Below are 20,902 nucleotides of genomic sequence, written 5' to 3' on the forward strand. Positions count from 1 at the left end.
TCCTTTGTTGTATTTTGGCGGACTCAGGTGCCTGATCAGCAACATATTGCATTTTCTCTCCTTTTTATGCCGCACTCTGTATTCCTCAAAACAGAAAGAACTTCAGTAGTTTACTGCAAACTGCAATGAACACTGTCATCTTACAGCAAAGGCACATCTTTTGAATGTGTGGGGAAGAAAAACCTCTGTCAAAACTATTTTGAACTGATCTGCTCCTTGTAATAAATCAGGATATTTTACTGTCTAAAGGGCATGAACCCCACCCCCCCCCCAAAAAAAAATAACCTTTAATATAATGAAGTTCAATAACAAATGGGTTTCATCGGCTAAACAAGGGGCCCCAAGGTTGGTTTTATACACAATCAACACATCTGTGCTATCGCCTCAGCCTGTGAGTCTTAAAAGTCTGATATTGTCCTATTCAATACTGTAATACTGATAAAAAATAAAATGTGTAGAGCAGATACAGATATGGCAAAATTCTGAGGGCCACAGTCTGGAAGCACTAGAGGGTTTAGCAAACACATGAAGCTCTAACATTATAATGTCATATGGTAAATGTTACATACATTTATGTAATTGAGGTGGCCCCTACACAATTAGGTAACACTTTAGATCAGTGGTTCTAAACCTTTTTGTGTCAAGGACCCCTAAACTGATATGCATCAGGTTACGGATCCCCATTTGATAAGATTTAGCTTCAGGGACCTCCATGTGAAAAAATGTTGGTTGCTGGATATGATAGGGCCCAGAATTCTTCAATTATCAACCACATGAGGAGACAGCCATGGAGGTGAAAACCCAGTATCAGAAAGGTCACCCCTTTGACTCATACCTTTCTTCCAAAGTAACTGCATGTTCGCAGGTTTTCTGACACAGAAAAACATGTTAAAAGGAGGCTATGGGCTGCTTCCCATTGCTAGTGACCATACATGAGTATACTTTTCTATTTTTTTTTCCCCTACCGTGTCACATTACACATCACCAACAGGCCAGAAAGCAGGTTAGTAAACAGCTGAGAGCAGCTTGGAGGCCAGCGAAAAGGTGACGGCGGTTACTTTTTTGTTTGAGTGCTGCTTGAACAGAGAGGGGTGGTATTTTGTGGCAGCTCATCATTGTATTGCACTAGAAAAGGGGCTAAAATTTGCATGTCCACCTGCTGCCATAAATTTAATCACTTACAATTGGAGCCGACTGCAGCTGGAACAGCTAAATACCCGTAACCTGCAGTCATTTGTCCTGAGCATGAATGCTGATTGTAACCTTTCCCATTAAATACAAAAGCTGGATGTTAGTGGGTGTTTTTTGTCCAATTTGAGAGGGGATTTATTCACATTGGTCTCACTTCTATAGTAAATTAAATTGTAGAAATAAACTATTCTCTTTTTCTGGGGACCCCCTGGAACACCCTCAAGGACCCCAGGTTGAGAATCACTGCTTTAGATCATTTACAAGGAGACTAGTTTATCTGGCAGAAGCAAATGTACTGTATTTTTTAACATGGCATGTAGAGATAAAAAGAGCTGTTGTTGGTAGTAGTAACACATTCTGCTAAGGGCCTCTGTAAGGGCAGGGGGAATCCTACATAAAACCCAAGGTGCTGATGTTATTTTCACACGATTTTACATCAGGAATTCCAGTCAATGCAGCTTTAAGGAATCGTGAGAACTGTGCCAGGGGCTGTGGAGCATCTGTGCACAGGTTGTGGTGAGCTGGTCTGTGTCAAAGTCCAGGGCCATTTTTTAATCCTAGTCCATCCCCTGTCCTGGCCATTTTGAGTTTGTGCTAAAATCCAAACGTGAAAACGGCTTTTACTGTCAGAGATCCTAAGCTCTGGAATACTCTACTTTAAGAGCTTAGGCTACCTGGAGTTCTACCTAAATCTCCTCTTTAACACCACCTATATAAAATGCCTTTTAATGGCTGCCATTTTTTACACCTGCTGCTTACAATGTGTCTTATCCCATTATGTTTTAATGGTGGAGCTGGATAGAGTGTTTATAAATGTTTCTTCTTCAAACAAATCTGTTCATTTGAAAGAGATGGAAAAATGCTGCTTCATTACCGAGTTGCTGAAAGTGATATCATTCAATCTTTCATAACATAAATTGCCTTGAGGTAGTATTATTTCAAATCCCTCACTAGTTAGTGCAATGTGTTCCAATATATTCATCGTTTAGAGTGGCAAGGTATATTACAAGCAAACACACATCCATTTACATATCCAGATTGAAAATAAATAAATAAAACAATAATTAACTAATAACAGAAGAAGGGGGAATGGGAATATAGAAGCCTTACGCTAACAGAAGGATATTCTGCCCTTGATTGCTCAATTTAACTTCTGCAGATGGAGCTGCACCACAAGGACAAAATGTTCTACAGTTGCTCATATAGCTACATATTATGCCAAATTAGAAGAAGAAAAGTAAAGATAGTATATGTGGTTAACAGAAAAGCACACAAGGCCACAGTTGAGCACAAGTTCTGTGAACACAGAGAACATAGTGACTTACATTTTTCTATTTGCTGTGAAGATGACTTGTGTAATAACACGGATAATTGCAATAGTGATGTCAGCGATCAAAATACTATATTCTGAAAGCAGGAAACAACGTCACATTGACGCCCATTAGATGACTCCCTAATAACCAAGTTAAGTGCCTAATAGGTAGCCTGATAGTTCTGTTCAACTTAAAATGAACACAAATCACTGCCATGTGGTCATCAATTATTAAGCAGAGCCTGTGAAAGTGTTTTTCCCTCTGCGAGGCAGGGATAAACCCCAAGAGAAACAATATTTCTTTGTTTTTGAGTCATGCAGCAGATGGTTTTATTCATTTACCCAATATGTTTCATTATGGAAACAGGCTCTGCTATATTCTTAATCATCAAGTGTATTTTTATGCCATTTTCTCACAAAACAGATATTCTTCAGAAAAGTTATTTCAGCAAAAGTGAAACTTAAGTTACAACATCACAGTTTCTGTTCTGTGATGTACTGGAATGGATTATTTACATGGTGTACAGTTACAAAAGTGATTTATATCAAATCCTCAGCATTTGATTGGGCGGACAAAAGAGGGTAGGCATATCTCTTCCAGTCTCTTTCGATAGGGCTCTGTTTGCTATATGACCATGTCTTTATATGGAGATCATGACTGGTCCAGACACCAAACAAAATGTTTAGCTTACGGGTTCATTTCTGCAGTGTGTGGCTCACTGAATTTGTGCATTAGTGTTTAGCCCACTGGCTCCACCCTCTAGTTCCCACTCTGCTCATATAGTGATGATATCACAGATTTTTAAATCGCTAGAGGGAAAAATGCCTTTTGGGCCACAGGTGATTTTTTCACTGCAATAGTGCAAGAGACCACTGGGAAAAACTGTCCATAAGGCTGAGCTGCTGTCCTGGGGGCCTGACCCACAGGCTGTGAAATGTGGTTTTATATGACAGGTATGGCTTTCTAATGTCTCATCTGATTGGATAAACTTGGTAAAGACCCCTAAACCATTTTACCTGGTGCTACAGGAAAAGAAAATACCAATGTTTTATGTGAAAATACTCTGATATTGATTGTTTTTACATTTGCTTGACATATAACAATTCATAAATTATCAATAAACATAGGGACAATGGATTAAAACAGGTAAAAATGTATTTTCATTTAACTGGGTCTTGCCTATAATGTATTTTTCATATATTTTTCACACCAAACTACATTTACATGAGATCCACATTTCACCACTGTCCTTTTAAAACCAGAACGAATGTTCAGCTTGCAGAATACATGTGACCAGGCTGGCTCCCAAGAGATTTGGGTGTCCTTGGCAGGACGTGGGGCTGTAGTGGAGGGCTGAAGGTGGGTCAGCATTTGCCCTTCCTCTTGCTGCTCATTCCCATCATCAACCACCTCCTCCCTGATGAGCCCATTAGGTACCCTAGACCTGCCACCCAGGGGGCCATTTACTTGATTGACTAAAGTGAGAAAGCAGACTTTTTTTCTTGTCCATCTATAATGGCCCAATCAGCCCCCTGAGGCATTACCAGGCTCTACACTGACACTCCACACTGATTCAGTCAGCTTGCAGGAACACGAAAGGCACACTGGATCCACCGTACTAAAGCCCTTTTTACACCTGCAAGATTGCTGGCTTTCAAATGTGCGTGTAAGGCGGTGGCTTTTGGCATTCACACTTAGCTCTCCCATATGGAAAAATCCCATGTTGAGTGTTTCCACATGACACGGCTGATCCATTGGACATGATGCTTTAGGATATATCCTTTTTTCCCCCACTCATAACAGTTGTAGCGCTGCTGCAGAACAGCAGAGTTTGAGAAAAATGGCAGAAAGAAAAGTGTTAAACAATCTCTCACAGGCTGCCTAAAAGATGGATTTTGCAACTCATTTTGGTTGTTTATCCCCACAGCTTCATTGCCAATCTTAGGCAGTGCTGGGAGCATACTTGCCCCCTCTTCAGCACCCCCACGAGTTCTCCAAGCACTCTATAGGCCGCCCAATAAATATTCTCATCGCTTTTATCATCAATTAAATAAGACACTGAATGCCGCTGCCTGTGCTACACAGCACCACAGTCCCAAAGCAACTTTAAAGGGACAAGACAGCAAAGTGAATTTTTGGCTCTCAATAAAATCTTAATTTGTTGACACGTTGCTGATTTTGTAGACATACCTGCTTTTCTGGATCTTTATCCTATAAGCAGTTGGCATAGAAGACAGTTAGATGTTTAGGAAAACTAGATTTTTTAAAATCTTTTTAGAAGTGTTATGCATGTGGGAATGTTTGGGATAGGTTTTTACTGAAGATTTTTCTATATTTTCTTTCTCTCCAAATAAGATATGTGAAAAAAAAGATCTTCAAGGAATCTTCAAACATAAATTAAACAAACAAAAAAAAAACTATTCAAGGGAGTTTTTAAATGTTCATTTAATTTCTATAACTTGAACCTAATTTTTCAAACAGAATTCTGTGAATTTCAAAAATGTAATTTTCTTGTGTTTAAAAAAATAACTAAATTTGAAATTAGAGATGAACACATCATCTTAGAAATAGAGCTGCTAAGAAAATGTGTCCAAATATGTGTATGCCATATGCAGTATTGCAAAAAATCATTGTCTGATCGATATGGCAATTCCTGGTACCACATCAGTAAAAATATTGTACATCAGTTTCAAGACTCCATAAATGTGAAGTCCTTTTGTGGGCTTAAAATGTTTAAAAACCAACAGAATTTATAGAAAAGCAGCTTAAAGTCTGACAAGAACTAAAAAATGTGTTACAATACCATTATTTGTGTTAATAAATAAACATTTTCCTATTAAACGGTCCAAGTTTATAGGTCATCATGCTGTTGTGATTTTTTTTTACCCTTTTAAAATCCGAACTTAAAACCCACTTTTAATTGTGACATGATGAACCGTTGCTCTGTCTGCTTAAGGACTCTCCTCTCAGAACAGTGTAAGAAAGCCTCTTGCCTCACTGCCCGCCTGATGTCATTTTGTGTATGTGTGTGTGTAACTGGACAGGTCTGCTACAAGAGCTTGGTGGTGCTTGGTATAGCTGTGTGTGCACGCTGCCAGTCCTCTCTTTAACACCTCTGCACGCTGTGATTTTACCTGCCAGCGGACACAGACGCTGTCTTTTTTTGGCTCGAGTTTGATGCACTCCACGCCTCATCACGGTCGTTATTTGTTGTATTGAAACAGTCTTCATTAGAAAGGCACAGTATAGCTCTAGTCTCTGAAAAGTACTTGGGTCGTGCTTACAAAAGGCCTGAATAAATGCCACATCTGTTTTTATCTCTTTCCACATTCAGCAGAAAAATCTTGCGAGCATGTCTCTATTGTATTGTATTTGGTGCAGCCTTATCTCAATTACTGTCAAACAAATGTGTGATACATAAAGAGCAGAGGACATTGAAATGCTGCTTTTAAACATGTATAACTACTTTTTGCATATTAAGGTTGAGTTAAAAGATCATCAGTTTATGATGATGTACGCATCCTGCCATCACCGTGAGGCACCAAATCTCAATCTAAAATTGTTTCTGTGGTTTTGCGATGGTGGAAAAGCAGAATCCCTCAGCAGAATTCCACTTAGTCTTAAAATCACTTGACAACCTCCCTCCACCAAGAACACTTGCTCATCTGATATGTTTTTCTCTCTTTCTCTGACCTTGTCTCTCTATATCTCTTTCTTTATCAAGTCATTTGCTGTGCACTTATGTCTTACTTCATGCACCTGCAACCCTCAGGGACTCATGTCAGGTAACACATTCTCTAAACTTCCTAAGTGATTTCTTGTGGCTTGGATTGGACCTCATTTGTTCATTAGACAAATATGAATAAATGAAAATCAAAAGTATTTGTTACACGTCCAGTCAGCCACATTTTTACTGACCCTTACAGGGAAATCGGTTTACAGCCAGGATTCATACAATACACACTAATATTGTCATTCTGTGTCCTGTTACTGCTTTGCTTGTGTGAGTGTCTGCTTTATGTCTTTGTGTTCTAGGAGCAGCTCACTTAAGACTGATTGAGGGCACCTGGGTAAAGGTCTACGTACTGTATATAAGCTGCTCCTTACTCTGTCCACACACTCTGGCTCCTTGACACAAGACCAAGCTTTTTGTATGTTCTCTTATTTGATCCTTTTTTAAAAAAAATATATGTTATTCCTTTTCATCTAACCCGATGCTGTGTCCTTCCTTATGCTCCGTCTTTCAAGCCAGTCGTAATAGTATTCTGAAGCAGTTACATTAAAATTGGCCATATAGCATTTTCTCAACATGATGTTAATGTGTGTAGTGTGTTACCTTGCATAGGAAGCTGATGTTGAAACCAAACGTCTGGGCATTCCTTGAGCCAGCATTCATGTAATTTCCAACCATCAACACCAACTCCAGGAGTTTGCTTAAGCCTTCACTCTTCTTCACCTCCTCGCAGGCAAACGTCACATTCATGATGTCCGGCCGGATGTTATTCACCTGCTCCTCAAACGTCAGCTTGAACAGAATGCCGTTAAGACGTGGTCGAAGGAGTTTGACTGAACTCATCTGAGGAGATGAACGAAAAAATAAAAACATACAATGTAATGGTCTGTATTGGAAATATACAAAAAACAAGGCATTGCGACAGTTAGTCAGTTACACAGTATATGTATGTTCAGGTTAAATGTTATAAGAGCACATGTTCGTATAATTAAAATCACCCATTGTCCCTTCTACCTGAGTGGATTCTGTGTTTGTGTGACATTTTAAAATATAATAATTATGCCTTTTCTTGGTGCACTTACTTTTTAACTTGATGCGCCAGATGGTTCGTCGCAGAGAACTAAATGAGAAGCCAAAATTGGAAACTGTTTGGCAAAGTGTAGGCACACTTAAAGAGATACTTAGCAGGTGACTGGATGAACCATCTATCTATCACTGTCATCATCACATATGCTTCAGTGCAGTTCTTGTTCTTTCAATAAAGAAAGATTTTCCAGTTCTGATATAACTGATGCCATTACAGCATCCATGCTGAAGCAATCGCTGTTGTATTGAGCAAACAGTCGCCTTTTTGTGCCTTTTTATGAAAACTACAGTTCCTCTAATGGCCACTTGAGGATGGCTTCAATCCTTACAGACCCCCATTTTAAAATGTCCAACTTCACAGCAGAAAAAAAACACTATTACAGCCTAGTACAAAACACTGTTTCAGTGTCTATAGCTAATTTTTTAAGGACTTGGCAAGCTAACAGCTAATATTAGGGGTAGCTCCACCCTCTCCACCAAATATGGTCACTTCTGGCTCCAAAATTCAAAGATGGTGTCAGCCACAATGCCAAATTAAGCTTTAAAAATGGGAAACCACAAACCAGTGAGTGACTTCACCATGGCTACATCCATTATTTTATGCAGTGTATGGTTGCCAAACACACCTACACCATACCAGTAGCTGCCAGTGGCTTTCACAGGTGGCTAATTGGCCCGAATCACCACAAACGTGTAACCTGACAACAATGATTTTTGTGTGACTATACCCCATCGAACAAAACCCAACACAACTGGAATGAAATATTTTCAAAATAAACACCTTTGTTCTGTGAAGGGCAGAGAAAAGCATGCAGGTTTTTTTTTTCTTTTACAATAACCACCAATAAAAACATTTTTTTTTTCCAATGCAATACCACCATGCTTACATCACTATTTATCAGCTCATTATTTGTGTGTTCCATCCTTAAAATCGATCTATTTAGTAAAGAGCAACACTTCATAACAGTGCAAGTTGCAGCTGCAAACTGCACTTGTTTGACAAATAGTGCACATCTATCTATGAACAAAATACATCTGTATAAAGGCATGAAAACCTTTGTGAATGTGACTATTAGTTCTCAAGCATGAATCCTGCTCCTCGCAATCTTAGAGTTATTTGAAAAATAATTTAGAATGCGAGTTGCTGCAATAACTTTTCATAGTGTGACAGGACAAAGACAGAGAAGAAATCCTATAAAGTTACACCACCTTGTCATCACCGTCATGTTGAATCTCAGGCGTAATTAATGCCGCAACTGGTTTAAATGAACTGAACATCAACTATCCTCATTAGCAAATGAGATTAACCTCTTTCCAGCTTCCCTCCTGACTTTCATAGGGATAAAGGAATCTCCCATTAAACAGATTTGTCATAAATAATAGAACAGCCTTAATCAATACTTGTGGGCTTAGGAAGTGGAATCACTGAAGCTAAAATAAAAACTGAGAGAAAAAATAGTTATGAAAATGGGAGGGAATTAAAACAAATAGGGTTTTGGCTGTAAGATATGTGGCAAAGCAGCAACCACAGACAAATTCTACAGATTGCCGCATAATCCGGTGCTTTAAGGCAACCTTCAGATCCAACCCATAATGTTTCATTACTGCTCAAATTTATTCATGTGCATGGGCAAGTTGTCTGTCAAACAACCCCCTCCTCCACACCAACATTCCCACCCACCTCACTTCCTTGTATGCATGCATGCGAGTATGTACACAAACACAAACACACACACACACACACACAGTCCTCCCCTCTCCCTCACTTGAATTGATTTGTATACAATAAGGAGAAATCACAATAAAAGCCAGCACAGTGGTGACAGCTCTGGCAGAGAAAAGCTTGAACGTGGCTTATTTCCCAGGGGAACTAAATAGCTCTGCATTGAGGAGCTACTTCATCAGTAGGGAGGCATATGATCACAAAATTGGTGAGATCACGAAGGAAACTGCCACCCCCTGCTTCATTACATCTCCTAAAAGACATAGGCAAAAAAAAAAGCCTTCAGTGAGTTAAGAGAATAGCTAGGGAGATGGAGCACATCTATGACCCCTGGGTCTAATTGAACATTTCTTTTGTAAAACTGTGTAATGTACCTCTATGATCTTGTTGTAAAGTTAAGTTTAAAGATAACACTTCCTTTTGCATTTGCTTAAAGTGCTGGGTATTCACTTGGTAATGGATGGCAAGAGCAGTTAATTAAAAAGTAATTACAGCTGTAACTAAGTGGAAAGGTCAGTACAGCTTGATGATGTACTTCCCTTCTTCTACAACTGATTTACAGTACAACTCTGCCTCTTCAGTCACGCTCCGTACTCGGTGGGATTGCCGGGAAGAGTGCAGGTCAGGTGTGAAAGGGTAGCAGGTAGAGTGGAGTTGAGCATGTGTGAAGCACAGGTTAATGGATGGAAACATGTCGATTCAAAACAAGAACACGTTTTTTTTGTTGTCATTTTTCAACTCCAACTCCAAAATCTCAATTATGTCCATAGAATAGGTCAAACTGTAGAGTGTGCTTCAAAGCGGCCCTTAAGTGTAATTTTGGCATTTTTATGTTTTGTGTTTTACTTAGCTGTATTCCCAAAATGTTGATTAGCCACATTGTTTGCTATTTTTTTTTTTAATAACTTGATTTTGTGCTCAAAGTTAAAAACAGGATTGTTGCTAAAACAGGGGAATGGCATTTGATTGTTGACTCGTATATATTGTAGTGTCTGCAAGTCATACATCATCCTTCAAGCACCATAGTGAGCAAGCTAGTCAACTTGTATTTTACTTATTTTTATTGTAGCATTATAGCCTTAGTTTTATCTCTGTTGGCGTGCCTGTTTACCTGTCAATTGATTGGTCTTTCAATCTGTCAGTTTGACTTTCTAGTTAAAACTTAAAACTTTGTTGTGACATTAGTTAGCAAGCCGAACTTATTGCACTAGTTAACTGAGGGTTTTTATTTTACTTATTTAGTTTCCTCCACTGGCTCTCTTTTTTCCATCTTACAGCTGGAGCTCACTGCCAGATGGATAGACATGTTGCCAAGGTCCAACATTTGAAACGCAGCTCCAGGATATTTTGAAGGTTCTGCTGTCCACCAGCACTGGCTCTAACAGGTCAGGACGCTGGGAAGCACACAAGATGTGCTGAACATCTCCATGCAGCAACAGGAGAAAAGTCCAGTAAGAGAAACAAAAACACAAAAAGAATCGCAGTCCTTCCCTGCGCAGTACCCATAATTCCATTTCAATCGGAGGACCTTGGCAACATGTCTATCCTATCTGCGGTACTGTTTACTGTAATAACCAGCAATTTCATCAACTTAAGTGCCATATCACTGTTTTTAAGCTACAGTAGCTGTAATCTGGTTTTCACTGTAATGCATTACGTCCAACTGTTAACCCCAACCCCATTCTCTGTTTGAGAGAGAACGTTAATGTGAAAAAGAAAGTAGCAAATGACTGCAGCTGTAATTATTTGCTAATAATTAATATTTGTCTGGTCTTTTGATGACTGAATACATATATTATTTTGTGAAGCTTTTACTCCAGTTTTACAGCATTATTTATCTTGTTGCTGCAAAAGATAAAACTTTGACTCGTCATTGTTAATCGATTAGAGGATTGGGATACATCACCGAGCTGGTTGACTGCAGTGGCATGCTTTTCAAAGAACTTTATTACAGAGCAGGATTCATAGCCTTAGGGTATGATTTTATCATGAGACAACATTGACAGTTGATGTCAAAAATATGCCATTTGCTGAACTCTTGTTGCTGAATCCTAATAAAAAACGATTGAAATGTTCTCAGCAAGAGTCAAAGGTGCTTTTTGGAAATCAGAGCCTCCATCGTTTGGAAGCTCGGTTACAAAATGTTAACTTTTCTTTATTCAATATGCTCTTTATAATGTTAGATGTTGTAATTAAATATTACTGGGACTCTCAGGGATGTATCCATCTAAATTATACATTTCTTAATTTCTGTGTATGAAAAATAATGAATGCTGGAGGAGGACAGACAAAAGCGCTAAAGTGTAGTGTATGTTTGTGAGTCTTGTGAGACAGCGAGTGAGCAACGAAGAAAAAAATTGAATTTCTCAAGTGTGTATGCTTGCAATTGTTTGACTGTCATAGACTGGGAGTATGATTGTGTATACTGTGTGTTCTCTTGGGGCAATCCAGTAGTCACCAGGAAATTATACTTACCACAATGCCAAACTGCTCCGACTCCACTAGCTCTTCATATTCACCCTTTAGTTCCGCCAGCGCATTCAGCTCTTTCTGCTCTGGCAGGTTCTTTATCAGGTTCTACAAATGGGAGAGCACACACAATCCCACACACACACACACACACACACACACACACAAACAGAGAGAGCTACTGTTAATGCAAATCTCATTTTCTGTCCATGTCAGGATAAAAATCACCTCGCAGACGAGGATGACACACAGTAGGAGGAGAGAGGAGTCTGTACAAGCAAAACAGCTGAGTGTGTTTCTACTCAACTTAACTGGTTGGCTACCTAACAGTTTGAAAATACATTTTTAAATGCAGTTTCCTTATCAGAAAGTACAAGTGTTTGCCCTTGGATGAACTTTTCCATAACAATGTAAGAACACATACTCACATGATGCTTGTCATACATTTGTACATATGAAAAACTTTCTTTTAAGTTCAAAGAAAGCATTTTCCTCCCCGTACTTCTATCTTTATTGGACCAAATTTTAGTTAGAATCCATAGAAGTTTGCTGGTGGTTTTGTAGTGGGATAAGTAGATAAGGTCACATAATCACTGCTCACTGTTGGCTTTTTACTGTGACAGTGGTGGCCCTCAGCCAATTACCGAACATGTCAGAGACCTTCAGATAACTGACCTTCTACTGCATAATCCACATCACCTTGCAACTGCTGTAAAAGTACATGCAACAGTTTTGCCATTAATTTGCTACTTTTATGTTAAATTCCCCGAGCAGAAGCAGGAAAAAAATGGTGCTGGTGGTGAGGTTGAAGATTAAGATGGAGATGAGGCAGATAATGGGAGGGGCTGTGTTTTCTGTAAATGTTAATTGTTTGTGTGAAGGTCAGCCAAGTTAATAAAATTGACCACAGCGACTTTTCCCTCTTTTTCTCAGAGGAAAAGAAGAGGAAGAGGTGCCCTTTTCCAGGTCTTCACAAGGCTTCCTTCCTCATTAGTTCCCCAAATTTATTCAGCGGTAGAAGACTGGCGCAGGGTCACGTGGCCAGATGGGAGTCGAGACAGGAAAAACAGAGAGGAGACGCTGCTACTGGGCCACGGGCCTGGCTGACCACTCCATAGACCTCAGCGCCACGGCCAGTGTCTGCTGCCCACTAATGATGACATCTCTGTCCTTCCCTCGGGGAATGCAGCAATATAAAAAGTAAGCCATAATGCAGGGCTGGCATTCCTGTTTGGGAGGGAGCCATTATATCAAATGTTGCTTGCTTTTGCTGAAGCTCCAATTAGGGTCTGCGGCAAGCAATGGTTCCATGATAATGAAGGCTTTTGATCATATCAGCAGAAGAAGAGGATTGTTGATGATATAAAAACAAAAAACATCTTTGTGTAATTGGATTTATAAGGATGGATTTATGTTGGAGTTAAATGATGACTGGGCACATGGTTTGTCTTGTTTGTTTTTTGTCCCTTATTGGTTGAGGGCAATAAATTTACTGTTAGAAGCACAAAGCTAATGTTACTAATTATTCACTCGTGACCTTTGGTAAAGGAACTCTTTCTAAAGCTGTTTTGCATATCTGATGACTTTTTCATGAAAAGGGAAAAGAAAAATAATTGAATTCTGAAACTGGGAGGGTTGTTATTATTTTTGTTTAGAATAAGTTACAGTTAAAGCTGGGTAGGCAGTTTTATTTTGGTGTCATTTAGATCCCATAATTCATTTTGAGAATATTTTAATCGCAGTGGTCTGATAGAAAACTATACTTCTCCACCTTATCTTGGCTCTGTTTTTAGGCTTTCGAAAATCTAGCTCTTGACGGGAGACTTTGGCCAATCACAGGTCATTTCAGAGAGAGGGCGTTCCTATTGACTTCTACAGATACAGATGAATGTGCACCTTCTTTAATGTGGTGAAAGCCTATTTCAATGGCTGAAAACCCTACAGAGAAAGTTACTTTTTCAGCATTGGCAGCAACTGCTTACACTGCAAATAAACTGCAAACAATAAAGATGAACTTAATAGAATAGAGTCTAAAAGAGAGTCTGACAAAGAAACAAAATGTGTCAATATCTGTTAAGTGTTTAAGAGATGGAGAGAAAATAATGCTTATAATTTAGCCTTCTGCTAACTGGAGCCAAAGGCTCAACGCTGCAGCTTCAAATCACAGCATGTCCTTCATCTGATTCCCTACTGCTACAGACCACCTCGCCCGAGGAGTTTGGGCAGCAGCTCCAGATTTGGACCCCCAGTAAGCAGCCACAGCAACCCATATCCTGCCAAAATAATCTCAAACTTTGGGGACCAGACAGCCCTCATTCTGCCCCAGATAAGCAAACTTTCTGTTGCTGCTGTAACAGAGGTTAGACCTGGTGCTGTCTGGCCATGAGTCCACTGTGACAGTCAACAGTGGCAGGTTTGCACTGGTCGAATTTGAGCTGCTACAGCTGAAGACCCAGGGTCTGTCTCTCAAACTGCAGCCCACTCTTTTTGTGACAAAGCAGCCCACAACCACAGGGACTGAGTGTGAGGGACTGTGGGGTGGCAATTTTTGTTTCTGTCTCTGGTAACAGAGAGAGAGGTTGAGGCAAGGAGGGGCTGAGTAAATGTGCTGCACTCAACTTCTACAATGAAATGTGATTAAATAAATAAATACATGGGAAACAATAGATTTCCAAACACTGTAAGGAGTACAAACATATGTCTGCGGCCGTTTGGTGGAGGGGCTTACGACAGAGAGCGGAAAGCTGCAGGAGGAGGGGGATTTTTCCTCATTAAATTCTGCTCTGGATTTTTTATGCCACTTCGCCAGTGACAGCTGAGGCTGAAGGCATCATGTTTTCTGGTTGTACGTCGATCCGTACTTGTGAATGTGATATCTCAAGAACGCCTCATAGAATTTCTTCAGATTTGACACAAACATTCGCTTGGACTCAAGGAAGAGCTGCATAGAGTTTGGTGAGCATAGGACAGAGTTCCTGCGACCTCGTCAGTCAAATCCTTGTGAAAGCAGTATCTCTAGAGCGCCTTGAGGGGATTCCTTTAAATTTGGCACATACGTTCAAGTGTACTAAAAGATGTGCTGATTAGATTTTGATGTTCAAAGGTCAAGGTCACTGTGACCTTGCATCTGTTTCATTCTCTTGAGCACAATATCTCAAGAGCAACTTGAGGGAATTTCTCCAAATTAAAAAAAAAAAAAAAGAATTGTTGGACTCAACCATGACCTGATCAGAATTTGGCGTTCAGGGGTTAAAGGTCATGGTGACCTATTCTTGTGAACACCTTGACGGAACTTCTTCAATTTTGACACAAACATTTACTTGGACTCAACAATAAGCTGATTAGAATTTGGTGTTCAAAGGTCAAGGTCACTATGACGTTGCATCTGTCTTATTTTCGTGAACACAATATCTGAAAATGGCATTGCGGGAGTTTCTCAAATTTTGTGCTAACATCCACTTGAACTCAAGAATGAACTGATTAGAATCTGCAGGTCGAAAGTCAAAGGCTAATGTCCCGGTGACCTCATAAAACACTTGTTGTAACTTAAGAACTTTGGGTGTCCGCCTTAAAACTGTGCTTATTGTACAGATCTTTGCTGCCAGGGTGAAGATGCGTGTGAAGCTTTCATGTTTTTACAGACAGGGATAAAAACTATAACAACTAGACATAAGTCATAGGTTGCAACTTAACTGTTGCACGGAGGCATTCAACTGTGTGGCGGTAAACCTAGTTTAAACCATTAAATTGCTGACTGAAATGCATTTGTATCTGTGTGAAATCTTAAAATTTGCAGCATTAACTCAAAATATTTTTAAATATAAAGACTAATCTTATTCAGAGTGAAGTGTATATATGTATACAATAAAACTCCAAGTGAACAAAAAAAAAAGATCTGCCAGTCTACAAGAGAAAGTGCAATACACTGAATATAAAATCTTGAACTCTGAAAGACATTAGTAGCTGAATTATTGACATAGTTCTCCTTGAAAATGTGTCAGTGGTTCTGAATGGAAGGTCATCAACATAGCAGCAAACCATTCATCCATTGCAAGTTATTGCTAATACTGTTGCAAATCCGATTAATTAGGCTATTCTTCTCAGGCATTTCTCCCTGAGCAAAGATGAACAATGTTGTTTTCACCCCTGTACAGTAAGTCTTTTACAGCGCCTTTCCATTTGAGTAGAGTCTGGTTTGTCATAGTATAGAAATTGCGGAAATGTGTCCTTGAAAGTGTCTGGTGTATGTATTTCAGCCAATTTTTAATATTGTATGTACTTCCAATACTTTTTAGCGTGCAAAAATCCATGGAGACATATAAAAACGTGCATGCACACAGAACTAATAATACTAAGAACTGTCTTTTTTAAAGTGGCCTGATTACATTAAAAAGGGACTGAACGTTTTGAGAGGTGAAATTACATTTCAAAAAGCTGCAGCTAAATACATCTGAAAGGCACAGAAGACTAGGTAATGGAAAATCGAATCCACCTTGTGCTTGTCATTTCATTTGTCTGTCATCTTGTTAATTATTAGAGACCCCACGGAGTACAATTGACACAAAGGCAGCACCATATGTGTGGCAATGTGGGAGACTGGGTGATGATGCTGGGCCAGACTCCTCACCACAGGCCACCAGACACACACAGCAGTCTAGGAGAGATTACTGGAAGTACGCTAGCAACACTACACATTCATTTACCGCCTTGGGCGAAGATGAAGGCGCTACGTATCAGCACACGAGCCAAGATGCAGCAATCCACCAACAAAGCAGACTGCGACAGCAAAATTTGGTTGTTCGGGTTAGAACCTCATAAATCCTACTCCCCTGTGAAAAATAAAAACAGACTGAAGGCTGAATGTGTGAAAAAGTTAATATATTTAATAACTGGTACATGTACATTCAGTGTACATTCAGCAGCCAAAAAAAGGTACGAATAGCTATGTTAACAAATGGAAAATGTGCCTAGAAATACTGGGGCTTAACGCGTCAGTAGAAACCATATGCTGAGTACAAAATGTACAACCTATCATCATGGTTTCCTTTCAGTATTGTCTTCTTTTCAACAACTGATTTAGTTTCCTGTTTCCTCAGAAATACTCTAAGGGTCTGTGCATGTCAGCTGCTCCTACATTCAAAAAACAGTTATGGCCTCCATACCTATTCTTTCTCTGCTGACTGTTACAATAAGCTTCCACTTTCAGTACCGTATAAATTCATGCATATCTTAATCTGGCTCCCAAAAAACTTCCTTTTGTAAATTCTGGGTATGATCATTAAAATGTGTATTCAACTGTCAATCAACTGCATGCTCAGTAGACTGATCAGAATCAATTAATCTTTGTCAGGGAGAGCGGTAGTCCAATAAGACACACACTAGCACAATTCATTTCCATCAGTGTGCAAATGTGAGAATATACGATTGGTGCTTGCCTGTCAAAATGTGTTAAATTTCAATTTAAAGAATAACATTACATTAATCTGAAGAGAATTGTCTTTGGTTGTTGCCCTATTCTAAAACAGATTAGGCTATCATTGCACACAATACTCAATCAATTTATTATAGATTTACTGTCAGCAGGTCAACTCAAGGACTCCAAGAGATCCTCACAACACTGCTACAACTGTTTTCCGCTAATATTTCCTCGGAACATTTTTGGTACATATACAGAAAATAAATACATAAATATTGTTAAAAGAATCCCCCCATTGCTGCACAGACAGTGAAAGGTGTACTTGAGCAAGAGAAGCAGTTGTGAGGGTAAAGGAGAGTGTAAAAGTAATGAGATACAGGTTACGGTTCACCAAACATTTGTAGAGGATGACAGTATCTGTAGGGCTTTCACTTCCATACTTTGATCTCTGCTGCTGTCAACTAGCTTCCAGTGAATCAAGTTCAGTTTCACAGCATCCATGAACCCATGCCAAGTTAATACAGTTTAAAAGGGGGGTATTAGGCATGTATTAGGCATACACTTAACCATACAGTTTACAGCACCGCATGCTGCTAAAAACAGCAGGTGCTGATGTAGTGCAAAGTAAAAATCCTTTGATATTCAAAATACAATTAATGTCAGTAAAAGTATGCTCTATTCTATATTTGGATCAAGGAGAACTTCAGGAAAAAATAATAGAATACTGTGTATATATCTATTATGCCAAAAACTATAGTTAAAGGTATATTTCATCCCCCAAATGACCTTTTGTTTATTAATTACTCACCCCAAGTTATGTTGCATTAAAACATGCCTTGGAAGAATCCAAACAAACTGAGAAAATTCTTGATGATTTTAAGTAAAAGGGGTCCACGTTCAATAATAGCAAACTATGTCAAAACATCTATTAACCTCACACAACTTATCTGTATAATACAAATCTCGTTCTTTCGGTCGTATGATCAGTACTTCCCAAACAGACAGTCCTTTCCAACAGGGAAATTTAACAAAATATCAGACTTATCTATGCTTTCTTCAAAGCCAGACTCCATTGACAAAAACTTTTTATTTTTATTTTTTACCTTGCTTAACATGGGAGCTTCTGGTCTACCGTGGCCATGAACTCTTGGTGAATGTTATCATGTGACTTGTTGGTGTTTTAAGGGTTAGATCAGATTAACCAATTGCTGTCGTTAAATGTGGATCCCTATGACTTCAATTCATCAAGAAGTTTCTCCATTTTTTAATTCTTAAATTATAGTCGAGGCATGCGAGAAAAACAAAGTTTTCTCCACAAATTCAATGAAACACAGGGTGAGTAACTGATTTATAAATGGTCATTTTGGGGGTGAAGTATTGCTTTAAGCCAAGCTGGAGTGTACACTTGTTGTGTGGAACAGGAGGTGTAAGACGTACCAAACCTTATTTATGACCACTATTTTGTGAAATATAATTAGAGCACAGAGAAGCATATTCCCAGCAGTAATGTCAAGATGATAAGGAAAACCAAGAAAGCTTAAGTTATAGCGTGGGACATGCCAATCGATAAAGCTTTTCTCAGAGCAATAAAGTCTTTATTAAGCTGGGTTAAATAAAGGAGAAAAGACGGAGAATCACCTGATGTCTAAAAGATGATCCGAGTAAACTGCGTTCCTCTCTATTAGGCCTATGGGAGGTCTACAACAAAGACAGGAGAGGAGCCATGCCTGCCATGTGCTTGACAGATGTGATTTTCTCCTTTTAATTGATTTTCTCCTCAATTTTGGGAGATAGAGAAACATGTGGTATTCTGCCCATGCTTTGTGATGAGGAGCAACATGGGAGTGCCATCTCCCTGCCGTGACATCGCAGCAGGCTCCCTACCTGGCTCATGGCAAATCAGTGAAGACTTCAGTATGAATCAGTAACAAAATAATAGACAGACAAGAAAACTTCTCAACATCCAAGCCTCAACTTCTAAAACCAATGCTTGACAGTTCCAAAAAAGACATTATGTGGAATTTCAAAAAGTTTTTTTTTTTTTCCAAACTAAGCTTAAGAGTCAAAAGAGAGAAGAAAAAAAAGTAACTTTGCACAATAGTTTGTGGGTGTAGACAGCATCCATCTCAAACAAAAGGTTACTACCACACAACTGAAAACTGAATATGTGGAACAAAGGCTATCAAGTTGTGTTTTTGTTTACGAGAATGGGGACAGTTTTGACAGATAATGCTCGGTAAAAATGGAGAGCAGCACCTTCCAAATTTTATATTTCTCATTTGCAAAATTAAAAAACCACATCTGTGAAATTTGAAATAAAAAAGCATTTGCAATTATAATACAGGTTTATCTTAAAAAGTGGTCATGATGTCACCAAGTGTTTTTCAACCGTCAAGAGAAGAACTTACGAGAAAAAACATGGAACAAACAACAGCAAATGGCAAATCTTGTCTACCAGGTAAACATGTTAAACAATGAACATCAGTTACAGGGGCTGTTGTAGTCTTACAGAATCTACACCCTGCCAAACAGCACAAACACCTCAAATCTCACTATGAGCAAAGCTACAGTGACAGGCTGACAGGCAACAAACTGAGTGTGACAGATTCTAAAATCGCATTAAACTAAATGAGAAATGCAGTCTGAGAGAAAGACACACACAGTGAGAGGGAGGAAAAAAGGTTGCGAGAGATGGGGGGGGATTAATTCGAGGGTTGGGGCTGGAAAACCTGACAGACTTACTGTGACATTAAATGTGTCTTTAAGAAGGAAATACGGAGGAATTTTTAAATGTGCACACCTGAGCACTTTACCATGAAAGGTGTGAAGCAGGATTAAAAGGGAAATTAACCCAGCAAACAGGGAGTTCACATAAAGACAGAAAGGAGATAAAAAGACAGATTGGTAAAGAGAGAGAGAAGAGAAGAGTAACGAAGACAGAAAATAAGCAAAAAACAAAGAGATAAACAAAGTGTTTCTGAAAGCTTATTTCACTTTAACCTGAATCTAATGCGAGCCCCCAGGACTTACAGATGAATCTAACTTTTATATATTAACTGCAAGGGAATATGCTTCAAAATGTGCATTTGTTGATTTAATGACATCAACTTTGATAAAACAGTTTTACCTAATAAATGAGGACGAGCAACGTGCAGAACACTTGCTTAAAAAACAAACTTGTCAAGGTGGAAAAAAGGGGATGAACTTCACTGCACTGCATTGAAATCCTCTCTCATTTGGGATTATTCTGCTTTGACAATGTCGCACACAGTTGCCCTAATACAGAGCTGGTATATGATGAGACTGTCAATCAAAAAAGAAGAGAGCTTGCGAGAAAAACAGTAATAGAAATTAATTTGTTTGCGGAGTCTGCTGTCTGAGAGCGTCTCTGTGAGTGATGTGCCATCTGTCACAGAAACAAAGACACTGAATTGGAGAGTGAAAACAGAAAACAAATTTTACTCGGTTAAGAAAATACAGCACCCAGTGTGCCTGAGGAGAAGCTGCATGGACTCCACCTAATCAAAATTTAACTGTTGTGCTGTATTGTGCATGAATTCGCCTCTGTGTTTGTGTGTGTGTGTGTTTTTGAATGTGTGAGCTTTTAATCAATATTCAACCTGAGAACAGAGTACCTGGCCTGGACCCTGTAGCTACAGATCAGCAGCGTGGTGATGATCAGTGGAAAGTACATGTAGTACCTTGGGTCCTGGCCATCAATTTCTGAGGCACATTTGATATAGCACCGAGCCAAGCCAAGCCGAGCCTCTCTTTCCCCTGCGTTTACTTTGTTTATTCAATACTTCTCCTCCTTTTCTGTCTTATTTTTACAGGCCTCCCAAATCAGCATAATGTATTTCACATTTCATTGTTAAATTAGCATTTGATGCAGAAGAGAGTTACGCGCCGTGTGCCAAAATAAACCACAATTAAGCCCAAGGGGGACCCTGTTTCTCCTGCTTAAGCTTTAA

At 39.2% G+C, this 20,902-nt stretch overlaps 1 protein-coding gene across 6 annotated transcripts in view; it reads right to left on the reverse strand.

Moving 5' to 3' along the window:
* The window catches only part of diaph2 (diaphanous-related formin 2), a 462,271-nt gene that overhangs the window by 175,268 nt on the left and 266,101 nt on the right, over window positions 1-20,902 (reverse strand). For all 6 annotated transcript variants that reach the window (XM_042493107.1, XM_042493105.1, XM_042493108.1 and 3 more), the window contains 2 exons: window positions 11,522-11,623; window positions 6,841-7,080 (listed from right to left, as the gene is read on the reverse strand). In XM_042493107.1, the coding sequence (XP_042349041.1) occupies window positions 6,841-7,080; window positions 11,522-11,623 (342 nt within the window). The remainder of the gene's footprint in view (window positions 1-6,840; window positions 7,081-11,521; window positions 11,624-20,902) is intronic.

The sequence above is a fragment of the Plectropomus leopardus genome, chromosome 9, assembly GCF_008729295.1.
Source record: "Plectropomus leopardus isolate mb chromosome 9, YSFRI_Pleo_2.0, whole genome shotgun sequence".
NCBI lineage: Eukaryota > Metazoa > Chordata > Actinopteri > Perciformes > Serranidae > Plectropomus > Plectropomus leopardus.